This window comes from Acomys minous, assembly GCF_964271855.1.
Source record: "Acomys minous genome assembly, chromosome: 6".
Taxonomy (NCBI): Eukaryota; Metazoa; Chordata; class Mammalia; order Rodentia; family Muridae; genus Acomys; species Acomys minous.
Window position 1 is genome coordinate 125,716,669 of NC_140487.1, and position 21,203 is coordinate 125,737,871.

Here is a 21,203-nt window from a genome sequence, read left to right on the forward strand (position 1 = left end):
TTCTTCCCCGTTCCCAGGTGTGCGCTGGGAGGGACAGAGGGTTCCATCTTGGTACACCTCAAACGACTCAACCCCCACACAAGAAGCTGCCCTCCTGTCGACTGCCCTGCGCACAGCTTCAGGAACAATCTGTGTCCTCGCCCTGTGGAGGAGGAGGTTCCTGGGCACTGGTGGGCAGGGCCTGGGGCAGCCAGCCAATGGTGTAGGTGTGTACTAGTGTCAGGCTCCTTGAGAGGCTAGGTAAAACCCCACAGACACCCTCTGGGCTCAGACTTGTTCCTCACATACACCTAGTGTGCCTCTCTTTGGGGAAGGGGCTGGGGAGGGGGGAGGTGTGCGTGGGCAGGGGGATAATCACAGAGATCTCACATCTCCAGGCTGAGGCTGCTGCCTTTGAGAGTAGGCACCATTCCAGAAGATGACAACCTCTCTCTCAGCATCAAGCACAGACACTAGGGATGGGAAGGCCTCAGAGAAAGCATGGGGCAGCTGTGAGAGGTGACTGGGAGAAACATGTGGCCAAGGCACAGAAACCCCATGGCATGTGAATCCCAGCGGGAAGACCTCGCAGCTTCCTGGAGCCTCTGGCTGTGGAGGTGGCGGGGGATCATGGGACAGAAAGCAAATGGCACATAAGGGACTAAGGAAGAAGACAGAGTTCCTCCACTGTGCACTGCAGGTGTGTGCATTGCAGGTGTGTGCGCTGCAGGTGTGTGCATTGCAGGTGTGTGCACTGCAGGTGTGTGCATTGCAGATGTGTGCACTGCAGGTGTGTGCACTACAGGTGTGTGCATTGCAAGTGTGTGCATTGCAGATGTGTGCGTGGCAGGTGTGAGCTCAGGGATCGGCTGGCCAGAGGTGACCTAAGTTAAGACCACAATCATGAACGTCTGGTACCTCGACTTTTGAGAGCTACATTCTGTCTCCACTCATCTTGGGAACATGGGCCTCAGACTCTGAGGCTCTAGGGCATCTCTGTGACTCAGGGCTTCTGGATAATGACGGAGATACAAGGGTACCCTAGCTGGGTTGGCCCTGGGAGCCTTGTGTGCTGGGGCCCACATCCTGAGAGCATTTATCTTTGGATAGGACCAGCGATTGAGGTCACTCTCCCCCAACTTCTGCCCCCAGCTTCCTGGGGGTGGAGGATAGGAGAACAAACTGGACACAGGGTTATTTGCTCCTTCTACCTCCTCCGCAGTGATAAGGGAAGCTTCCGGCCCGTGCTGGACTCGGAATGGGGAGGCAGGCACCTCCCAAAAGGGAGGAGGCATGGACAGAGTGGTTGTGTGCTACATGGTCAGGAACTCCTGATAACAAGGTCAGGAGATAAGGGAAGGAGAGAATCTCCCAGAAGGAGGGAAGGTGGGGCTTGCCCTCCAAGGACAGGAGGTGGGAGCTGTATTGGATTTTTCTAGGCCACAGCAGCATAGATTGGAGCTGACCCTCACCCCTTTGATGGGCAGTTACCCAGTGGTCTGTTTGTGTGGTTTTTTTTTTTGTTGTTGTTTTTCAAGACAGGGTCTCACTCTGTAGCCCAGGCTAACTTCAAACTCACAGCAATCCTCCTGCCTCAGTCTCCCAAATGCTGTGATTAGAGAGGCAAGCCACTGGGTGGTCTCTATCATCCAGTAATCAGACATGCTCGCTTCTCAATTGGCTGTTCAGACAACCAGAATATCATCCCAGCTCCTTACCTCAGCCTAGGAGACCCTAGCCCCGCCCCTTCCACCCCCACCCTCTCCACCACTCCGGGTCTCCTTCGCCATCACTAGAAGATGCGCCTCTCAGGGCGGTTCCCTTCTTGTGCTCTGTGCTGAGGACTCTGATCTAGTCACTAACCAGGACTACCTCTGGCAGGTCACTCCTCAAAGTCACCAGGTGGTTATTCCAGGCATAAAGATCCATGTTGGCCTGAGAAGGGACTTAGAGGTGGAAGGCCCAACCTTACCTAAAGCCCACCTTATCTAAAGCCAAGTGGAAAGAGAAGCGCGCAAGGCTCAGCTTCGGCACCATCCGCGAGGACTCGAGTCCTCTTTGGGCCCAAACTGACCGTTGGCGTGGACTCACCTGCACTCTGCAGCCACCCTGTGTGAGCAGCCACTGCAGGCAGGAGAGGTAGCCTGTGGCAGCGGCGTCGTGGGCTGGTGTGGCGCCGTTGAGCGCGCGGGCCACGGCGGGGAGGGCAGCCTCCTGCACCAGGTAACGCAGACAGTGCAACTTGCCAGAGCGGGCCGCATGGTGCACGGGCAGGGCGTCTAGCGGGTCGCGCAGAGAAGGCACCAGCAGGCCGGCGGCGTGCATGGACCTCAGCGTGTCCAGGTCGCCCAGCCGTGCCGCCTGCAGAGCCTGCTCCAGGGCCATGGTTGCGACCCTCGGCGCCGGGACCCGGCGCTCAGTGGGTTCCTGGGGGCGTCATGCGGGTGGCGTCAGGCTCCAGGAGCTGCACAGCCGTCGGAGGAGTGCGGACCAGGGAGGCAGAGCGGCTGCCAGCCGGCACCCGCTCTGCGAACCCTAGGACTCAACTCCAGCTCTGCCGTGCTCTGGGGCGGGGACCCCGAGAGTGCCCGCTTTAAGCCTGGGAGCCGCCCAGCCACGCCTCCTCTCTGCCCCGCCTCCCTTGCCCTGGGCCCTCCCCCAAGCCAGGCGATGTGCACACAAACCTGAATAGGATTCTAATAGCATCCAGGCACAGAACCGGTCATTCAGCTGCCCAGTGGCCATTATGTGTTGTTTCCGGTGCTGGGAACACAAGCCGGCAAGTGTCATTAGAACCTAGCCAGTGGCAGATAGGAAATGTTTTGTCATAGGCATCACGAAGGTGGCTGTTCCTGGGTCTGGTTGGTAAGAAGGGACGTTTGAGGCCAGGGAACAGGACGCCACCGCCCAGAAGCTTAAAAGTCCTACCAAGTGCAGAATGTCCCAGTGTCCAGTGTTCAGGACTCCAAGGTCCCTCTAGAGTCTAGATTCTAGACCCAGGAAAAAGAAGGGAGAAGGCAGGAAGAGAAAGCAAGGAGGGAGCCAGCAAAGTGATTGGGTAAAGCTGTTTGCTGCCAAGCCTGACAACCTAAGTTCGAGCCTAGGTACCCGCATGGTGGAAACCAGCTCCCACAGATGTCTTTTGACCACCGTAGCAATGGCCCCAGTAAATAAACAGAACGATTAAAGCAAACAAAACCCCTCATACAATTTCTCTTTTCTCTCTCTTTCTTTTTTCCCTTTTCTTTTTCTTTTTCTTTTCTTTCTTTTCTTTTCTTCTCTCTCTTTTTTTTTTTTTTGATTTTTTGAGACAGGGTTTCTCTGTGTAGCCTTGGCTGTCCTGGACTCACTTTGTAGACCAGGCTGGCCTCGAACTCACAGTGATCCACCTGCCTCTGCCTCCCGAGTGCTTGGATTAAAGGGCTGCGCCACCACCGCCTGGCTCTTTCTTTCTTTTTTCCAAGTCAGGGTTTCTCTGTGTAGCTGTCCTGGACTTGCTCTGTAGACCATGCTGGCCTAGAAATCACAGAGAGCTGCCTGCCTCTGCCTCTTCAAGTGCTGGCATGCTGGGATCACAGGCCTGTACACCTGGCTTGTGCTCTCTCCCTCTCCCTCTCCCTCTCCCTCTCCCTCTCCCTCTCCCTCTCCCTCTCTCTCTCTCTCTCTCTCTATATATATATATATATATATATAACTTATATTTATAAATTATATATATAATTTATATTTATAAATTATATAATTTATATTTATTTTATGTGTTTGGTGTTTTGTCTGCATGTTGTGAGTATGTCATATCCTGGAGTTATAGACAGTTGTGAGCTGCCATATGGGTGCTGGGAATTGAACCTAGATCTTCTGGGAGAGCAGTCAGTGCTCTTAATCACTGAGCCATCTCTCCAGTCCCACAATCTTTTTTTTTCTTTCTTCTCTTCTCTTCTTCTTCTTCTTCTTCTTCTTCTTCTTCTTCTTCTTCTTCTTTTCTCTCTCTCTCTCTCTCTGTTTTTTTTTGACACACAGTTTCTCTGTGTAATAACTCTGGCTGTCCTGGACTCCTTTTGTAGACTAGGCTGGCCTTGAACTCACAGCGATCCAGATCCACATGCCTCTGCCTCTTGAGTGCTGCCACGACCATGACCTATTTCTTCTTGTTTCTTTTTCTTTTTCTTTCTTTCTTTTTTAAGATTTATTGATTTATTATTATGTATATAGTGCTCTGCCTGCATGTACACCTACATGCCAGAAGAGAGCATCAGATCACATTATAGATGTTGTGAGCCACCATGTGGTGGCTGGGACTTGAACTCAGGACCTCTGGAGGAGCCGTCAGTGCTCTCAACCACTGACCTGTCTCTCCAGCCCCACGACCTATTTCTTAAGAGAAAGGAGGTTAGAGCAAGAGTGTCCTGGTGGGTTTAGAACTGTTTGGACCAGGATTTAGAAGATTCTGATTACCCAGGCTGGTGCTGGGGATGGGAGAGTGGACCAAGGCTGCCAAACCAAGGAAGCAGAATTTATTGTTGTTGTTGTTATTATTATGATGATGATGATGTTTTTTGTTTTTTGAGACAAAGTTTCTCTGTGTAGCCTTGGCTGTCCTGGACTCTCTTTGTAGAACAGGCTGGCCTCAAACTCACAGCTATCCTTCTGCCTCTGCCTCCTGAGTGCTGGGATTAAAGGTACGTGCCACCATGCCCGTCCGGTTTAAGGGAGCAAAACTGAAGGACGTGAGGGCTGAGGGACAGTGGGGAGATACTCCAGTGCCTTTGTCGGCAGAGAGGGCATCACCACCCTGAGCAGAGACACTCGGAAGTGCCGGAGGGTCCAGGCAGGTAAGCTTGGGCCAAACCACCTTAAGGGGCATAGCTGGAAGTAGGTCATGGGAACTGGAAGAGGCAGAGCCCAGGACCTGAGCAAAGGCTCCCAGAAAGGAGGGCGTGTGGGAGCGCAGCAAGCATATCGGGCAACCTTGAAACAGCTTGCGCTCTTCCTCTTCTTCTCCCACGCACAGCGGAGGTCTGTCAGAACCGAGCCCCATTCCCGGGAGTCTGTTTCAATCCGTTCCTACCTCCTACCAGCAAGGGCGGTGCTGGAAAAGTTGCAGACGGAAGCTGTTTGCAAATCGCAGAATCCTGGAGTGGGTCTCGGGGCAGGCTCAGATACCATTCCCTTTTTCGCCACATGGCGGCGCCATGTGTGGTGGCCGCCCGAGCTCCCCGGATGAGCTCAAACTTGGCTGCAGTTCACTGTGTGCTCAGTTGAGTTTCCAATCACTTCCGTCTAGCTGGTCCTAGGACCTGCGGTCACTGGGATCTGTGTCTTCTTTTCAGAGGTTTCCAGATTCCTTATAGTACCATAACTGTGGCCGCTTGGTCCTTCCTGAAGCAAAGAACATCAGTATGTTCAGTCGGAGAAGCAGGTGCCCCTGAAGGCCAGTTAAGTGGCAGAGATATCCAAACTAAGACGCCCGACTCGGCTTCTACTCCCCTGTGCCTCCTTCGTGATAAAAGTCCAGCAATTCTTCCACCCTGGGCCTTGGACGCCTCACACGGTTTTGTCATGCCTTGCTCCTGCCCTCAAAAGCCTCTGAGCCCCCCCCAGGTGTAGCTCGTGGGCATCCTTGCTGACCAACTTCTCGCATTCAGGCTGGGAGCGAGGCCCTTTCAGCTGCGCCTGTCTGTCCGTCCTACCTGCCTCTTCTAATCCATTGGGTCCTCCCCAGCAGTGGGGGCACCGTATGGAACCCTTAACACTAACCAGGCATGGCGCCAAGCTCCTCATTCATTGTTAATCCTCACAGGAGCCTCCGAACCCCTTCCCCCCCCCCCCCCCTCCCCGTCCCTGGCTTGGCCTTGGACTCCCGAATCTCACTCTCTCTGCCACTAGAGATTCCAGGCAAGGATCGCCCTCAGAGAGGGGCTCAACCGTCGCTTTAAAGCTGTGGAAGCAGAGGAGATTTTTTTTGTTGTTGTTTGTATTTATTTGTGTGTGTGTGTGTGTGTGTGTGTGTGTGTGTGTCACAGTGCATGTGGTGGTGAGAGGGCCACATGTAGGAGTTGGTTCTCTCTGTGTGCATCATGGCGGCCGAAACTCGGGTCACCAGGTTAGTGGCAGGTGCCCTTACCCACCCCGCCATTTCACACGCTTTATTGTTGTTTTAAGCCTGAGGTAGCTCAGGTGGGAAGCGGCACATCTGACTGTCCAGCTGTGCCGTCTCCTTATGCATCCCGGGTTGGGTTTGCCGGCCCCCAGCTCCTCTCTGGCTCCTTCTCTCTGTGGGGGCTCCCTGCTCTGAAGGCCTCTTCTCACCCACGGCTGGGCCCACTGTAACCCCCACCCCCCTGTTTTCTTTTTTCTTTTTTTTTTTAAATTTTTTTAAAATTTATTCATTTTTTGGGTTTGTATGTAAAGAAGAGCCTTTCTTTCTTTCTTTCTTTCTTTCTTTTTTTTTTTTTACTATTTTATTTAATTTTAATTTATGTCCATTGGTGTGAGAGTGTCTCATCTTGGAGTTACAGACATTTGTGAGCTGCCATGTGGGTGCTGGGAATTGAACCAGGGTCCTTTGGAAGAGCAGGCAGTGCTCTTAACCACCGAGCCATCTCTCCAACCTCCCCCCACCCCTGTTTTCTTGAGATAAGGTTTTTCTGTGTAGCCTTGACTTTACTGGACTCTCTTTGTAGACCAGGCTGGCCTTGAACTCACAGCGATCCGCCTGCCTTTGCCTCCTGAGTGCTGGGATTAAAGGCGTGCGCCACCCGCCCGGCTCGTTTTATTTTTAATTTTTAGTACTTGGTCTCTGAAATCCAGTGTACATGTTTTACAATTACAGAACGTGTCCTCGTGGATGAGCCACATTTCAAAGGCTCAAAAGCCACCTTTGGTTGATGGTTACGGATCTACCTAGAAGGCCCTCCCATCATTTTGACCTCATTAAGCCCAGACCTGAGGACCGGCCTACATCCTTGGAAAGGACAAAGCAGCAGCAGAAGTTTGGGTTGTGAATTCCTCGCCTGTCAGGCAGGTGGTTAGGGTACAGACAGTCCTGCAGCACGCAGGACAAGAGTCCCACCAGCCACCTACAGAGCAACCGCGAGGAACGCCAGGAGACAGCATAAAGACAGCCTGGCAAAACCAAGCCTATACTTCCAGGGTTTCACAGCACAGGATGGCACACACACCAGAAGCACGTGCCCTCTGGGATCACTCCATTCCTTTATCCCTCCGAGAGCCTGCCACGCCCCGCTGGGCCTGGGAGTAGCCACCGCAGTCCCCATGTCTGTGTCTGGATTTGTGCTTGTGACTGCAATACCTGAAAAGTCCAGCAGAGGGCACCAGATCCCCTAGAACTGGAGTTACAGGTGATTGTGAACCATCTGACGTCATTGCAGGGTCTCTGTAAGAGCAATACTTGCTCTTTAACCACTGAGCCCTATAAAGTCCTTTTTGAGCTGTTTGTTTGTTTGTTTGTTTGTTTGTTTGTTTGAGACAGGGTTTCTCTGTGTAGCCTTGCCTGTCCTGGATTCACTATGTAGACCAGGCTGGCCTTGAACTCACAGCGATCTGACTGCCTCTGCCTCCCTCTGCCACCACACCTGGCTCCTTTTTGAGCTCTTAAGAAATAATGACTGAGGGCCGGGCGTGGTGGCGCACTCCTTTAATCCCAGCACTCGGGAGGCAGAGGCAGGCGGATCGCTGTGAGTTTGAGGCCAGCCTGGTCTACAAAGTGAGTCCAGGACAGCCAAGGCTACACAGAGAGACCCTGTCTCAAAAAACCAAACCCAAACCCAAACATGATGATGATGACGACGATGACGACGGCACACTCCTTTAATCCCAGTACTCGGGAGGCAGAGGCAGGGTGATCGATCTTTGTGAGTTCAAAGCCAGAATGGTGTAAACAGTGAGAGGCTAGACCACAGACATGCTACACCCACTGTGGGGGAGAACCAGGGAATCAGGCAGCCCCAAGGCCCGCTGGCACAAATTCTTATAATTACGACTGTTGGCTGGTGGAAGGGAGGAAGTGAAAGTCAAGAAACAGCAAGCTCTGAGCTTGCACAAACTAACTCCTTGGCGGTGGAAGCGGCTCCTTATACGCCATAGGCAGAAATCAGAGGGTAGAGCTCTCCTGTCCAGTGTGCCCTGGGCCCAGGCTGGCCTTGAACTCAAAGAGATCTGCCTCTCAAATGCTGAGATTAAAGGCATGAGCCAACAGGCCCATCTTTTTTTTTTTAAGATTTATTTATTTATCATATATACAGTGTTCTGCTGAGTGCCAGAAAAGGACACCAGATCTCATTGTAGATGGTTGTCAGCCACTATGTGGTTGCTGGGACTTGAACTCAGGACCTTTGGGAGAGTCGCCAGTGCTCTTAACCATTGAGCCATCTCTCCAGCCCCCTCATCTTTTTTTTAAATATAAGATTTATTTGTTATTTATACAGTATTCTATCTGTATGTGTGTCTGCCTGCCAGAAGAGGACACCAGATCTCATTGTAGATGGTTGTGAGCCACCATGTGGTTGCTGGGAATCGAACTCATGGCCTTTGGAAGAACAGACAGTGCTCTCAACCTCTGATCCATCTCTCCAGGCCCCGCCCTCGTTTTCAAATGCCAGCTGTGGGAGCAATTCCAAGGATTTGGAGCTTGCGAAGGGACCAGGACTCCGTGGCAGGAAGAAGTCCGTCCAGTACCCTGGACAGAGCCTACCCGGACTCCGCCTCACGAGCGCCTCCTACTGGCTCTGGTTGGGAGGGTCTTGCCTTCGGTGCGTGAGAGACCGCCCCAAAGTTGGAACAGGGTCAGAGGTGGCCTTAGCCTGGACCGCGGACCAAGGGAGGGGAGTCCGCAGCAGATGGGCGGGGGACGCCTGCCAGTTTGCAGCAGCAACGGCCACGCGTTGCGGAGGCGTGTCTGGGCCCGCTGGGGCCCGAGTGGAGCAGTCGTTGCACACACCCAGGACCGCCCTCGCTAGCCTGTCTGTCACACGGTGGAATCTGGAGCCCAGAGCCAGTTGAAATAAAATAAAAATGAACTCCAAGGACCGTGGAGCGGGGCTCAGCTTTCCTTTTCACAACCTAGGGCCGGGGAACCAGGTGATTTTTTTGAGACAGGGTTTCTCTGTGTAGCCTTGGCTGTCCTGGACTCGGTTTGTAGACCAGGCTAGCCTCGAACTCACAGAGACCCACCTGCCTTTGCCACCCTGAGTGCTGGGATTAGAGGAGTAAGCCACCACGCTACGCTAGTCCCCTAGATTTTATGGAACTCTTAAAGCCAGGAGTCCGGGGACCACAGTCCTGGTTCTGGCCGGAGGATCGGACCGTGCTAGAACTGGGTTCCCATGTCCATCCAGCTCGGAGCAGTTGGTGAAGCCAATCTCTCTTTTTAACCCTGGTTGGATCTCCCTGAGGTCCGGGGCTCGGGAGCTTTGCAGCCCTAACCCTCGAAGCACTGTGGTCGTGTGTAAAGCCACAGGGCGCCGAAGAAAAGGTGAGGCCTGGCCTCATCCACCCTTCCTGTCCAGGGGGTTAGCGCCTGCAGGTTGCGGGACCGCACCACAGATGGGACTCCAAGGCCAGAGTGGCATCCCAGGGGGACACCACTGACTCATCCTTTCCAGCCCCACCCTGTGCTGGAACAAAGGCGGGAGGTGGGAGTGGTGGCTGGCGGGACTCTGTGGGGCGGGGCAGAGCAGAGCCGGGACACAGCCTCCTTAAAGCCTGGCTTCGGGTCGTGAGCGCACTCCTGGCTTCAATTCTTTGCTCTGCCTTGCAGCGGGCTCAAGGATTCTCCTCCACGAGGTAACGGACCCTTTGCACCTTTCGTTTTCCCGCCGAGCATGAGGGTGCCCAGAAGAGTAGAGGATGCGGCGGAGCTGCGCAAGGTAGGAACGGGACACAGGACTGTGGCAGGGTGGGGTGGGTGATCGCGGTTCTCCTAAGCGCTGCCTTTGCGCCCATCTGCCCTCCCACAGAGTCTGAAGCCGCTGCTGGAGAAGCGCCGGCGCGCACGCATCAACGAGAGCCTGAGCCAGCTAAAGGGGCTCGTGTTGCCGCTTTTGGGCGCGGAGGTGAGTGGAAGATATAAAAACCGAGATGGAGGGTCTTAGGGCGCCCAGCGAAGCTGGTGGGCCAGGGCTCCGTGGGTATCCGAAGACCTCCTGGAGGGATCTGCGCGATGAAGTGGTAGAGACCACCGTGCGACTGGAGAGCATCTGGGTGCAAGAGTGAGGTGCTCAGCCGCCCGGATTATAATTTGTCTCTCTTGTCTGGCCTGGCGCAGCAGACTTCCCGCTACTCGAAGCTGGAGAAAGCGGACATTCTGGAGATGACCGTGCGTTTCCTGCAGGAGCAGCCCGCATCCCTCTACCTTACCTCGGGTGAGTGACCCTGCTTCCCGCTCCCTGCGTGCCCTGCGGCTTGCATAGATAGAGCTCAGGACTTGAGCCTCATACAGCTCTCTGTACACAGAGCCTTTGGATAGCTACTTGGAGGGCTACCAGGCTTGTCTGGCAAGCCTAGCCCGCGTGCTTCCCGCCTGCAGCGCCCTGGAGCCCGCCATAAGTGAGCGCTTGCTGGAGCACCTACGGCAGAGGACTATCCGTGGTGACCCAGCCTCAGAGACGCCACCACCCACTCCGGCTCCAGCTTCTCCACCGGGCAGTCCTAGCCTCTGGCGGCCGTGGTAGGCTCCTGGATGCACCCCAGGATCCTGCTTCTGGCTGTCAGGGACCTGGATGGGTTAGCTGACCAAGCTGTGGTGGTGACTGCTTCTCCCTCCCTCACTGTGAGAACAGTCTAGCTCCGGACACCCCAGCAAGAATCCGATGCTGGGACCTGTCCGGATGCTGAAGACCTCAGGGGCTCAGGGGCTCAGGGGAGGGGGAGAGGGAGAACCTGGGCAGAAGCAGCAGCAAATGTCTGCAGGGTGAGCCCAGACTTGGACCGGAAGAAGGGGTTCGGGCGCTGGGCCAGCCAGAGCTGCCTCAGCAGACACACGCCTTCCTCGGCTTCCTGAAGCTCAGCCGGGTCAGGTGCTGCCACCTGCTCTGACGGGCCCCAGCGCTGCCAGCCACGCCTGCATATACTTGCAGCTCAGCTGGGCCCTGTGAACCTCTCCATAAACAGAGCAATGGTTTGGGGGACTTTGACCTCTCCTGGGGCTCTGCAGAGAACTGAGTAGGGCAAAGGGAAAACTAGGGCTGGACAACCACCTCCCCTCCCAGCGATCTGTATGACATTGTTGTCCGTCCGTTCCCCCCCCCCCCACGCCCCGCACACCAGGCTCCTTGGCTTTGGCATGTGAGGAAAGAGCGGGACAAGAGGGCCTTCCCTGTGGCTACGAGGAAGCATATGGAGGAGCTAAACCCAGCACGGCAGGGACAGAGACTCTGGAGGTAGCAGCAGGCAAAAGAAAGAACGCAAACTGCCTAAGCCTGCTTTCTCTGGCAAACTATTCCCTGAACCCAGGCAGCAACTTGTTCAGAAGTTGTTTCTACCTAAGGGAAGACTCCAGGAAGGGCCTTTGGATCCCAAGAGAGAGTGCTCCAGAGGAAACGGCAGACTTGTGAACCACTGTCTGTTGCTCCAAGTTCGTGGGGGATTTTGCTGAGCATCACAGCAACGTTGCTCCCCCCCTCCCCGCCCCCCTGCCCCGGACACTAAAGCAAAAAAGCCAGACTGACCAGGGAAGGGACAGTCACTTATCAGCTCCCAGCAAGGCTGTACTGGGCCTGCTTGCCTAGACTGGGAGCTTCTGGAAGGCAGGGCTGGGCACAGTGTTCCTGTGTGTATCTCTGAGGCACTGGGCACACAGTGGACACACAGCGAGTGCTCAATAAACACAAAGGGTTAAAGAAGCTACTGGCTGGTGCGTGATGAACCTTAGACAGCCTGGCTTTTGCTTAGACCGCCACTCCACTGGCTCTCAGCCTTCCTAACACTGTGACCCTTTAACAGTTCCTCGTGTCGCGGTGACCCCCGAACATAACATTTTTGTTGCTGCTTCACAGCTGTCATTTTTCTACTGTTCTGAATCATAATGTAAAAGTTCTGTGTTTTCCGAGGTCATAGGTCGTGTGAAAGGTCATCCGGCTCTCCAAAGGGGTCTTTCTTATCTATTTATTTATTTATTTTAGGTATTTTGAGGCAAGGCTTCTCTGTGTATCCTTGACTATCCTGGAGTCTATTTGTAGAGCAGGCTCGCCTTGAACTCATAGTGATCCACCTGCCTCTGCCTCCTGAGTGCTGGGATTAAAGGCATGTGCCACTACGCCCGGCTCCTCCCCCAAAGGAGTCTTGATCCACAAGTTGAGAACCACTGTCCTAGGGTCGCCCAGATATTTGTCTAACCAGGGCACAAGTATGGCCTGTGTTCTGGTTCTCAGGGGAGGAGGCAGAGGCTGAGGAACTGGCAACCCTGGCCCAAGCTTATCCAGGAAGCTCTGGGCTTCTCTTGGGACCTAAAGGTGCACCCTTCTGTCTCCACACATGGGAACTCTCAATACTGCCTTACACAGTGAGTTTCCAGCCATCTTCCCTGTGGAGTGAGACCCAGTCTCAAAACAAATAAACAAACAAACAAATCCTCTCGACACTGGTATTTTATTTTATTTTATTTTATTTTATTTTATGGAGATTCACAGTTATCTGCCCCTGCTTCTTGAGTGCTAGGATTAAAGGTGTGCGCCATCACCCCCAGCTTAAATTTATTTACTATTTTTTTTGTTGACCTGTTTATTTTGTGTGTATGGGTGTTTTTTGCTTGCACCACATGGGTGCCTTGTGTCTGGAGAAGTCAAAGGAGGCCTTCGCATCCCCTGGAACAGGATACAGATAGTTGTGAGCCACCGTGTGGGTGGTGGGAATCAAACCCAATTTTACTTTTTGAAATAGGGTCTCACTGCATAGCCCTAGCCTGTAACTCACAGAGACCCGCCTGCCTTTGCCTCTCTCAAGAGCTGGGATTAAAGGTGTGTGCCACCACACCTGGTCCTCCATACAGGATCAAACTCCAAGGTGATGGAGGGACCTGAGGCGTTGTTTGAGCTACCTCTCCTACTTCCTGCTCTTCAGTGCCCATCTTGGTCTTGGTTTATAGTCCTGTGACACCTAGTGGCCTGACCTCAAGATATTAGGCAAAGCATCGATGGAGTGGTGTGTGTGTGTGTGTGTGTATAAACTGGTGACTCCCAGGGCCAGGTGCTCTGGAGAACTCAGGCCCTGGCATGCCCAGGTGGGTGAGGTTCTCAGCCTGAGGCAAGAAGCCAGTTTCTCAGTGGAATGTGCTGGAAGGCCTGAGAGGTCTAGGCTGGTGTTCCCACATGGGCTGATGAAGCAGGGACGCCTGCACCCTCCTCCACCAGATGCTGTGTGTGCCTCTCTTCCTGGCAGCTCCCAGAGACCCGGCTGTGATGGTCCCAGGTGAGCAGGGCCGTGGCTTTCAGCGTTCAGCAGAAACTGCTTCCACGTGCACCCGAGTGTGAGTGTGAGCGGGCACATGTGCATACGGAGGCCACTCCTGAGGTGCCTTTGCTTTTTGTTTAAGATAAGGTCCCATATTGGAACTTTCCCAAGTAGGTTAGACTAGCAAGCTTCCAGGAATCCGACTGTCTCTCTCTCTCTCCCACCTGCCTGTGGTTAGAAGCACCTGCTGCCATGTCCAGCTAAACAGACATTTGATGACCCTAAACAAGGCCACACGGACCAAGAGCTTTTGGATGTCTGTCCTCCGATGACTACATGTCGAGTCTAACTCCCTGACCGTACATCATGCCAGCTGGGAGAAAGGTCCCTGTGTCGCTCATGACTCCATGACTCATGGGTGCCAGAGCACTGAGCTGCCTGGGAACCCACTTTTGCTGAGATGTACACTTCTGAGGAGACCCAGGCTTTGGAGATGGCCTCACTGGTACCAGGTAGTGAGGAGAGCTTGTGCCTTCCACGAGCACAGGGGTGGGTGGGGGTTGGGGTGGGTAGAGAGCCGTTTGCTGTGGATGAAGCTCTGCCCCACTGGGGAATCGGTGCTTCGGCAGGGGAGATCCCACTGGGACAGAGAAGAATGAGCCCAGCCCTGTAGAATCCTGCTAGTCCTGTGCTGTGGGGTGTCCCCTGTGGAGGGGAGGTGGGACTGGGGGCTCTTCTCACACGTGGGGCATCTGCAGCAGGCCTCAGCCATGGCAGAGCCGAAAAGGCAACGGGCTTGTAGCCGAGGCTACCGGGGTCAGAGTCAGTGCCCAGCCATCCTTAAGAGCCAGGTTTCACCACTTGTCCTTAATTTAGCCAAATAATACCAGCTCACGGAGGGAAGGCATTGGCACTCAAGACTGAACCCCCAGGTCTCATGTAAGGCGGACGGAGAGAGCCAACTTCACAGAGTTGTCCCTTGACCTCCACTTACAGGCCACGGCAACTTGTACCCTCCATATAATATTTGGGACTAACTGAGCTGGGTGTGGTGGCTCAGGCCTTTAATCCCAGGCCAGCCTGGTCTACGGAGTGAGTTCCAGGACAGTCAAGGCTACCCAGAGAAACCCTGTCTCAAAAAACCAAATAAAGAATAATAATAGTAACAACAATAGAAATAATATTAAAATATACGAATAACGAAGAGCCACTAAAGGAGTTATTTAATGTGGTCACACCGGGAGGAGAAGCAAAGCAATCCAGTGTCTTCCTGTAGTGCGTCTTCCATATTTCTCTATTATTTTCATTTTCGAGACAGGGGTTCTTATGTAGCCCTGGCCGTCCTGGATTTCCTTTATAGACCAGGCTGACCTTGAACTAACAGAGATGGGCCAGCCTCTGCCTCCCTGAGTGCGGGAATTAAAGGCGTGAGGCACCCAGATCTTAACTTGAGGGAGGGTTTGAACCGAAGGCAAGAGGTGTGCATACCTAGGCAGTTGTGGTCCAAGCGTGAGCCCTATAGTCTCAGCTCCAGGCTCTCGTGCCTGGTGGTCGGCCTGACAGGTTGGCAGAACTGTGTGGGATCGGCTGGCTGGCTCCAGGCTTCAGGCTTTTCTGTCTCCCGGCGCGAGGAGTCTGGGAAAAGTTTAGTTCATCGCCTGAGAGCCAAAGGGAGGGGCGTGGCTTACTGTTCATCTCTGCCTTGGGGGTTAAAGTCTCCCGCAGGCTAGTTTAGAACCTTTTACATATTTACTTTTCAGAGACGTGTCAGATTGTTTGAATTGTTCCAGAGAGCAGCAAACCCGGCCCGTGGCCTTAATTTCTGTGTGGGCCGCCGGCGCGTGTGGCAGTCTCTGCCTGCACATCACTGGGCCACGCTCACTCTGTGAGAGCTGCCCGGGCATGCTCTCTCCGGGAGAAGGCAGCCACCCACCGAGGCTTCCCAGTGAGTAACTGGTTTCACTTGGGGTTTTCAGAACCCTGGGCCAAGCCTGGAGCACTTAAAAGCAGCTCCAGTAAAACGTGAATAATGGTTTTAGGATCGTGAGAAAGGCTCTGGGAACACACCCACACACGTGGCGGCTTGTTACAGAACGACCACAGGGGGGCAGCAAGGAGCAAGAGGCCTACGGGTCGTCACAGGACCTGGCTGCTAGGGGTGAGGACCGTGAAGGGAGAGACTTGACACCTAGTATGTGCCAGCTGGTGCTTCTGCGGTAGAGGATTTGCCGGGAACCACATCTTCTTGGGGTCTTAAAAGAGTTTTTTTTTTTTACATTAGTGTGTGTGTGTGTGTGTGTGTGTGTGTGTGTGTGTGTGTGTGTGTGTGGTGTGTCTGGCCAAACAGTGTTTCAATATCCAGGAACTGAAAAAGAGTCCTGGAGCCAAAAAAAAAAAAAAAAAAAAAAAAAAAAAGAGTCCTGGAGCCGGGCGTGGTGGCACACGCCTTTGATCCCAGCACTGGGGAGGCAGAGGCAGGTGGATCACAGTGAGTTCAAGGCCAGCCTGGTCTACAAAGTGAGTCCAGGACAGCCAAGGCTACACAGAGAAACCCTGTCTCCAAAAAGAAAAAAAAGAGTCCCGATACTTATAGGTCCACGGAGAAAACTGGGAACTGCTCAGATGTGCACAGTACAAAGCCATAGGAAACAGAATCCAGCAGCTGAGAGATGGCTCAGCAGTCAAGAGCACTATGGTTGTTTTTCCAGAGGACTCCACTTTGTTTCCCAGCACCCCCCTCCCCAGTAGGTGGCTCACAGTAGCCTGTGACTGCAGCTCCATGAGATCTGATGCTCCACTCGACATTCATGGGCACCCCGCACATGCATCCACTCCCACCCCACCCCAACACGTGTAAAAGTAATAAAAATAAAGTAAATACTAGACTCGTGTTGTAGAGCCGGCTGGCCTGGAACTCACAGAGATCAACCTGCCTCCGACTCTGCCTCCCTAAAGGTGTGCACCACAGCCAGCTGAAATACACAGTCTAAACCCAGGCCAGTGGCTTCCTCCTGTAATCCTGAGGCAGAAAGACTGTTGTGAGTTCCAGGGCAATATGGATTACATACTGAGTTCTGGGCTAGCTTGGGCTACAGGATGAGACTGAGTCCCCAAAACTAAACAAATATAAAAACCATATCCACGATCCAAAAAGGAGTCTAGCCTCTTTCCTCCTTTGGAGGAAAAGGAAGAGAGGACAGAGAAGACATAGAGGAAAACAAATAGTAAATGATATTTTTAAGTCCCAGCATATGAGGAGTTTCATAAGATGTAAATGGTCCATCTGCTGCAGTCACAAGGCACAGACTATCAAGCTCCATGGCACCACAAGACACTGTGTATAGAGGATTTTTTTTTCCCCAGACAGGGTTTCTCTGTGTAGCTTTCGCTGTCCTGGACTCGATTTGTAGACCAGGCTGGCCTCGAACTCACAGAGATCTGCCTGCCTCTGCCTCCCTGAAATGCTAGTATTATAGGTATGTGCCACTGGGGCTGGCTGTGTTGAGGAATTTTAATGCAGCAACATGGCTGCTCCGGCAAGAGATCACCTCCAAAGACTTCCTAGGTCTACGTGATCTGCCTGGTGTGCAGAGATGCTTTGGATTGCAGTGGTGGAGTGCTGACAGGCCCTTAGCACACGCTAACCCCAGACAATGAAGGGAAGGTTAGTTTATAGAAGGGAACAGCCATGTTTGAAAGTGACGTCTAATGGAGGGGCAGACAAAGTGGAAGATTTGACATAATGAGTCAGAGATCCTGATATGCCCAACTCTCGCGAGAACAGGACAGGAAGGAGAGACTGCTTCAGAGCAGTGCAGGGAGAAAGAGGTTTTACCAAGTTGATTACCAGGACAGTTTTACAGAGACAGGCTGCAGAGAGAACAAGCCAGACACAGGTGAAGACAGAACCAGCCAGAGAATGAGAAGGAGCCAGAAGATTAGAACAGATTTCCAGAATCAGTTTGAGGCCAAGCAGAGTGATTCAGTGTGAGCCAAGAGAAGCCAGTTTGACTCAGTCAGCTCGGAGAGGAGTTTGGCCAGAATAGATGAGTTGAGCCAGCCAGCAAGAGGAAATAAAAACTACATTACAACTGTATGTGGTCCCTTTTCTTTTTCTTCCTTTCTTTTGTGGGTTCAGTCCCCCATTTTTTTATTTGTATGTGTGTGACAGAGAGAGAGAGAGAGAGAGAGAGAGAGAGAGAGAGAGAGAGAGAGAGAGTATGAGATCAGGTGCCCATGAGAGACAGAAGAGGGCATCAGAGCCCCCTGGAACTGGGGTTCCAGGCAGGTGTGAGCGGCCCCACGTGGGCTGGGAACTAACAAAAGGGAGCCAGGCGGCAGTGGTGACTCATGCCTTTAATGCCAGCACTCGGGAGGCAGAGGCAGGTGGATCACTGTGAGTTCAAGGTCAGTGGGGTCTACAAAGTGAGTCCAGGATAGCCAAGGCTACACAGACAAACCCTATCTTGGGGAAAAATAACAAAGAGAGAGAGAGAGAGAGAGAGAGAGAGAGAGAGAGAGAGAAGAAAAGAAAAAAGAAAGGGAGCTGTTAACTTCTGAACCCTCTCCCCAACCCCAGGAGAAACCACATTTATTAGATTAAAACACAAAACACCGAGTTGCAGAATGTTACAGAGTCTCAGAGCAATTAGGACACCACTAAGAAGACTTAACAAAAATTATAAGTGTGCAAGTACTTGGTACCCACGCTTCAAAGTGCAAGGTGCAAACGAGCTGGGGGCTGAGGCTGCAGCTCTGTGGCAGCCTGTGTGAGGCCCTACACTCCATCCCCAGCACGAAAGCATTTAGTTGGAAGAGATAGTCAAGTGCCCGACTACGTCGTTTGAGGATGCGAGCCTTTCTCTCTAAGTGGCTGATGAACAGGAAATCAGGAAGGGTGCAGAAGACTGTCAACAACCTTGACCCAGCCTGTCCTTCATAACCATCAGCAGAGTAAACACCATCTCAAGAGGGCACAGAGCCGTTGTCAAGGAGGCCGGCCACCTGCTAGGGTATGAGAGAAGCTCTGTAAAGCCAAAGGGAGTGAAGTTTATGCAGTGTTCTTCAACCACAACAGGACTCAGTGAAAAATCAGCCGCAGAGGGAGATGTGGGTGGCAGCAAGGACAGGGGTGCTGGGGCGTGAGGGATTCTGAGAGCCGAGGCTAAGCAGGGCTGAGACGCTGGAGGGCCCGCCTGTCTCAGGAGAGAGAAGGCACTAGGCTGCTGCTGCTGCAGGCGCTGGGCTCTGCAGACAAGGATCGGTTCCCTTGCACATCTGAAGTTAGTTAAGTAGGCAAAAGGAGTAGATCTGGGGACTGGAGAGATGGCTCAGTGGTGAAGAGGACCCGGGTGCCGTTCTCAGCACCCACGCGGCGGCTCCCGGTTATCTGTAAGTCTGGTTCTCAGTGTCCCCCTCTGACTTCTTTAAGCACACACATATCTCATGTACGCAGGCAAAACTCTCACACACATAAAGTAAGACAAATCTTTCAAAAATCTGAAGCTTGCTGGGGGTGGTGGGACATGCTTTTAGTCCCAGCCCTTGGGAGGCAGAGGCAGGCGAATCTACAAGAGTTCGCTACAACGGCCAGTCCATTACGAAGTGAATCCCAGGGCCCCGGTTGAAGCCTAATGCACAGATGCCTGGCAGGATGGATCTCCGTCTCTCCGTCTCTCCGTCACTCCGTCACTCCAAAGTGGAGGCAGGAGGATCAACAGTTCAAAGTCTGACTCGGCTACACAGTTTAAGGCCAGCCCACACTGCAGTGCAGGGACGTGCAGAAGCTAAAGACAGCAACGCTCCAGGGCATCTACAAATTAAATCAGCCACGTGTACACGGGCCCCGGGGGGGCCTTGGCCGGTGAGAGTGGAATGTCTTTCCCTGGAGGGAACGGAGCCCAGCGGGGGAACTGAGACAGTGTGCAGGGAGGAAGTCCAGAAGGCAGAGGCAGAAGGGCGTTTCCTCCTTTAGGGCCAACAGTGTCTAAGTGACACCTCACAGCCTGGTGGAAGCAATGTCACCTCTGTGGGATCCCAGAGTTGCTGAACCAGACTTCATTGCAAACCTTAGCCTCACTTCCTGGCTAACCTCCAGCTCCACACCTCTGGGAGCCTGACTGCTCGCCCCAGCTGTGCGTGTCCCAAGAGGTAGGGAGGCATCAGAACCCTGCTCAGCCACACCCCTTGTGCTCCCCTTTACCCCCTCTGCTTTCCAGATGTAGCCATCTGATCCCATCCTGGGACCCTTCATAGAATGGAGATTTCTTCATATATGTATTTTGGTTTTTTGAGACAAGGTTTCTCTGTGTAGCCTTGGCTGTCCTGGCCTCGATTTGTAAACCAGGCCGGCCTCGAACTCACAGTGATCCGCCTGCTTCTGCCTCCCGAGTGCTGGGATTAAAGGCGTGCGCCACCACGCTCAGCTTCTTCTATCTTTAATCTGACACAGATGTTACTCAGCCTGGGGAACAGGGCTAAAACCTGTAAACCAGAATAATTTGAGACACCAATGAGTAAAATATGTACTTAATAGTCACACTAAGCATTTGAACCTAGTCTCACCCACATTAAATGTGCTTTAAAGAAAATTAGCCCAAAACTAAACAAATTTATGGGATACAAGCATTAAAAAAAAAAAAACAGATTCGCCGGGCGTGGTGGCGCACGCCTTTAATCTCAGCACTCGGGAGGCAGAGGCAGGCAGATCGCTGTGAGTTCGAGGCCAGCCTGGTCTACAAAGTGAGTCCAGGTCTGTAATCCCAATACTTGGGAGGCAGAGGCAGGCAGTTCTCTGTGAATTCTAGGCTAGCCAGGTCTACAAAGTGAGTCCAGGACAGCCAGGACTATAAGAGAAACCCTGTCTCAAAAAAACCAAAAACAGAACAAAACAAAAACAGCCCTCCCTACCAGATTTATCTTAGCTGGGTGTGTGGCGATGTATACGCAGACACAGGAGGCAGAGGCAGGTGAATCTCTGTGAGTTTGAGGCCAGCCTGGTCTCCACAGTGAGTTTTAGGACAGCCACGGCTACACAGAGAAACCCTGCCTAAAAAACAAAATAATAATAATGATGATGATGATGATAACATTAATAAAACAAATATATAAAACCCATCCTTCCAGAAGTCCTTTTTGAATAAGGAGATGTTTCTGATGTCACAGATCTGCAGGTTGGATTTGGCCTCAGTGTGCTGCAGGATGGTGTAGAAATTTACTATGCCTCTAGGTGGCGCCACAGGGCCACAAACCCGGAGCCCTGTTGCTTCCGGACTCTGGGCCGTCAAGGGAAAAAGAACTTTGAAGCTGTCTTCACTAACTCTCAGTTCTCAGGCACCAGGCTTGGCTATAACTCCAGATTTAAAGCCGAACCCAATTAGAATCTAAGAGGTTGCTTCTATTGTATTTTATGTGTATGGATGTTTTGTCTGCATCTATGTATGTATAACACGCATGAAACCTAGAGAGGCCAGAAGAGGGCGTCAAATCCCTTGGAACCGGAGTTACAGATGGTCATGAGCTTCCTTGTGGGCGCTGAGATCTGAACCCAGGCCCTCTGGGAGGACAGTCAGTCCCGCTGTCCCCACCCCCTTCCCCTACCCCTCTCCCCCCCCCCTCTGGACAGAGGATGTGACTCTCAAGGTTAGGTTAGGAACTGGGTGACATGAGCTTGGGATCCTCCCTCCCAGCAGCAGGCAGTGTGGGGTGTGGGGAGTCCTTCGTCCTTTATATAGATTTCTTCCTGCTGGCAGCACACTGGGGGTGGGGATGGGAGCTTATCCTGTGGACAGGAGGCACTTCTCCCCCCCCCCCCCCAG

The 21,203-nt window shown here is 52.9% G+C and overlaps 2 protein-coding genes across 8 annotated transcripts in view; one reads left to right on the forward strand and one right to left on the reverse strand.

Moving 5' to 3' along the window:
- ESPN (espin) overlaps positions 1-2,657 on the reverse strand; it is a 30,483-nt gene extending 27,826 nt beyond the window's left edge. For 2 of the 5 annotated variants that reach the window (XM_084786869.1, XM_084786868.1), the window contains exon 1: positions 2,071-2,625. In XM_084786869.1, coding sequence (XP_084642995.1) covers positions 2,071-2,364 — 294 coding nt within the window. In that variant the 5' untranslated portion in view covers positions 2,365-2,625. Of the gene's footprint in view, positions 1-2,070 lie in introns of all 5 variants that reach the window. The other 3 variants (XR_014780213.1, XM_084786867.1, XM_084786870.1) reach the window with 3 other exon arrangements.
- Positions 2,658-8,981: 6,324 nt separating this feature from the next.
- Positions 8,982-12,566, forward strand: HES2 (hes family bHLH transcription factor 2). Of its 3 annotated transcripts, XM_084786913.1 has the most exons (5): positions 8,982-9,078; positions 9,758-9,866; positions 9,957-10,052; positions 10,265-10,361; positions 10,453-12,566. In XM_084786913.1, the coding sequence occupies exons 2-5, from the start codon at positions 9,822-9,824 to the stop codon at positions 10,668-10,670; spliced, it is 456 nt and encodes a 151-aa protein (XP_084643039.1). In that variant the 5' UTR covers positions 8,982-9,078; positions 9,758-9,821; the 3' UTR covers positions 10,671-12,566. The 3 variants fall into 3 exon arrangements, with proteins under 3 accessions (XP_084643039.1, XP_084643040.1, XP_084643038.1); XM_084786914.1 differs by lacking the exon at positions 8,982-9,078 and having other exon boundaries at positions 9,618-9,866; positions 10,268-10,361; XM_084786912.1 differs by lacking the exon at positions 8,982-9,078 and having other exon boundaries at positions 9,652-9,866.
- Positions 12,567-21,203: the final 8,637 nt, after the last annotated feature.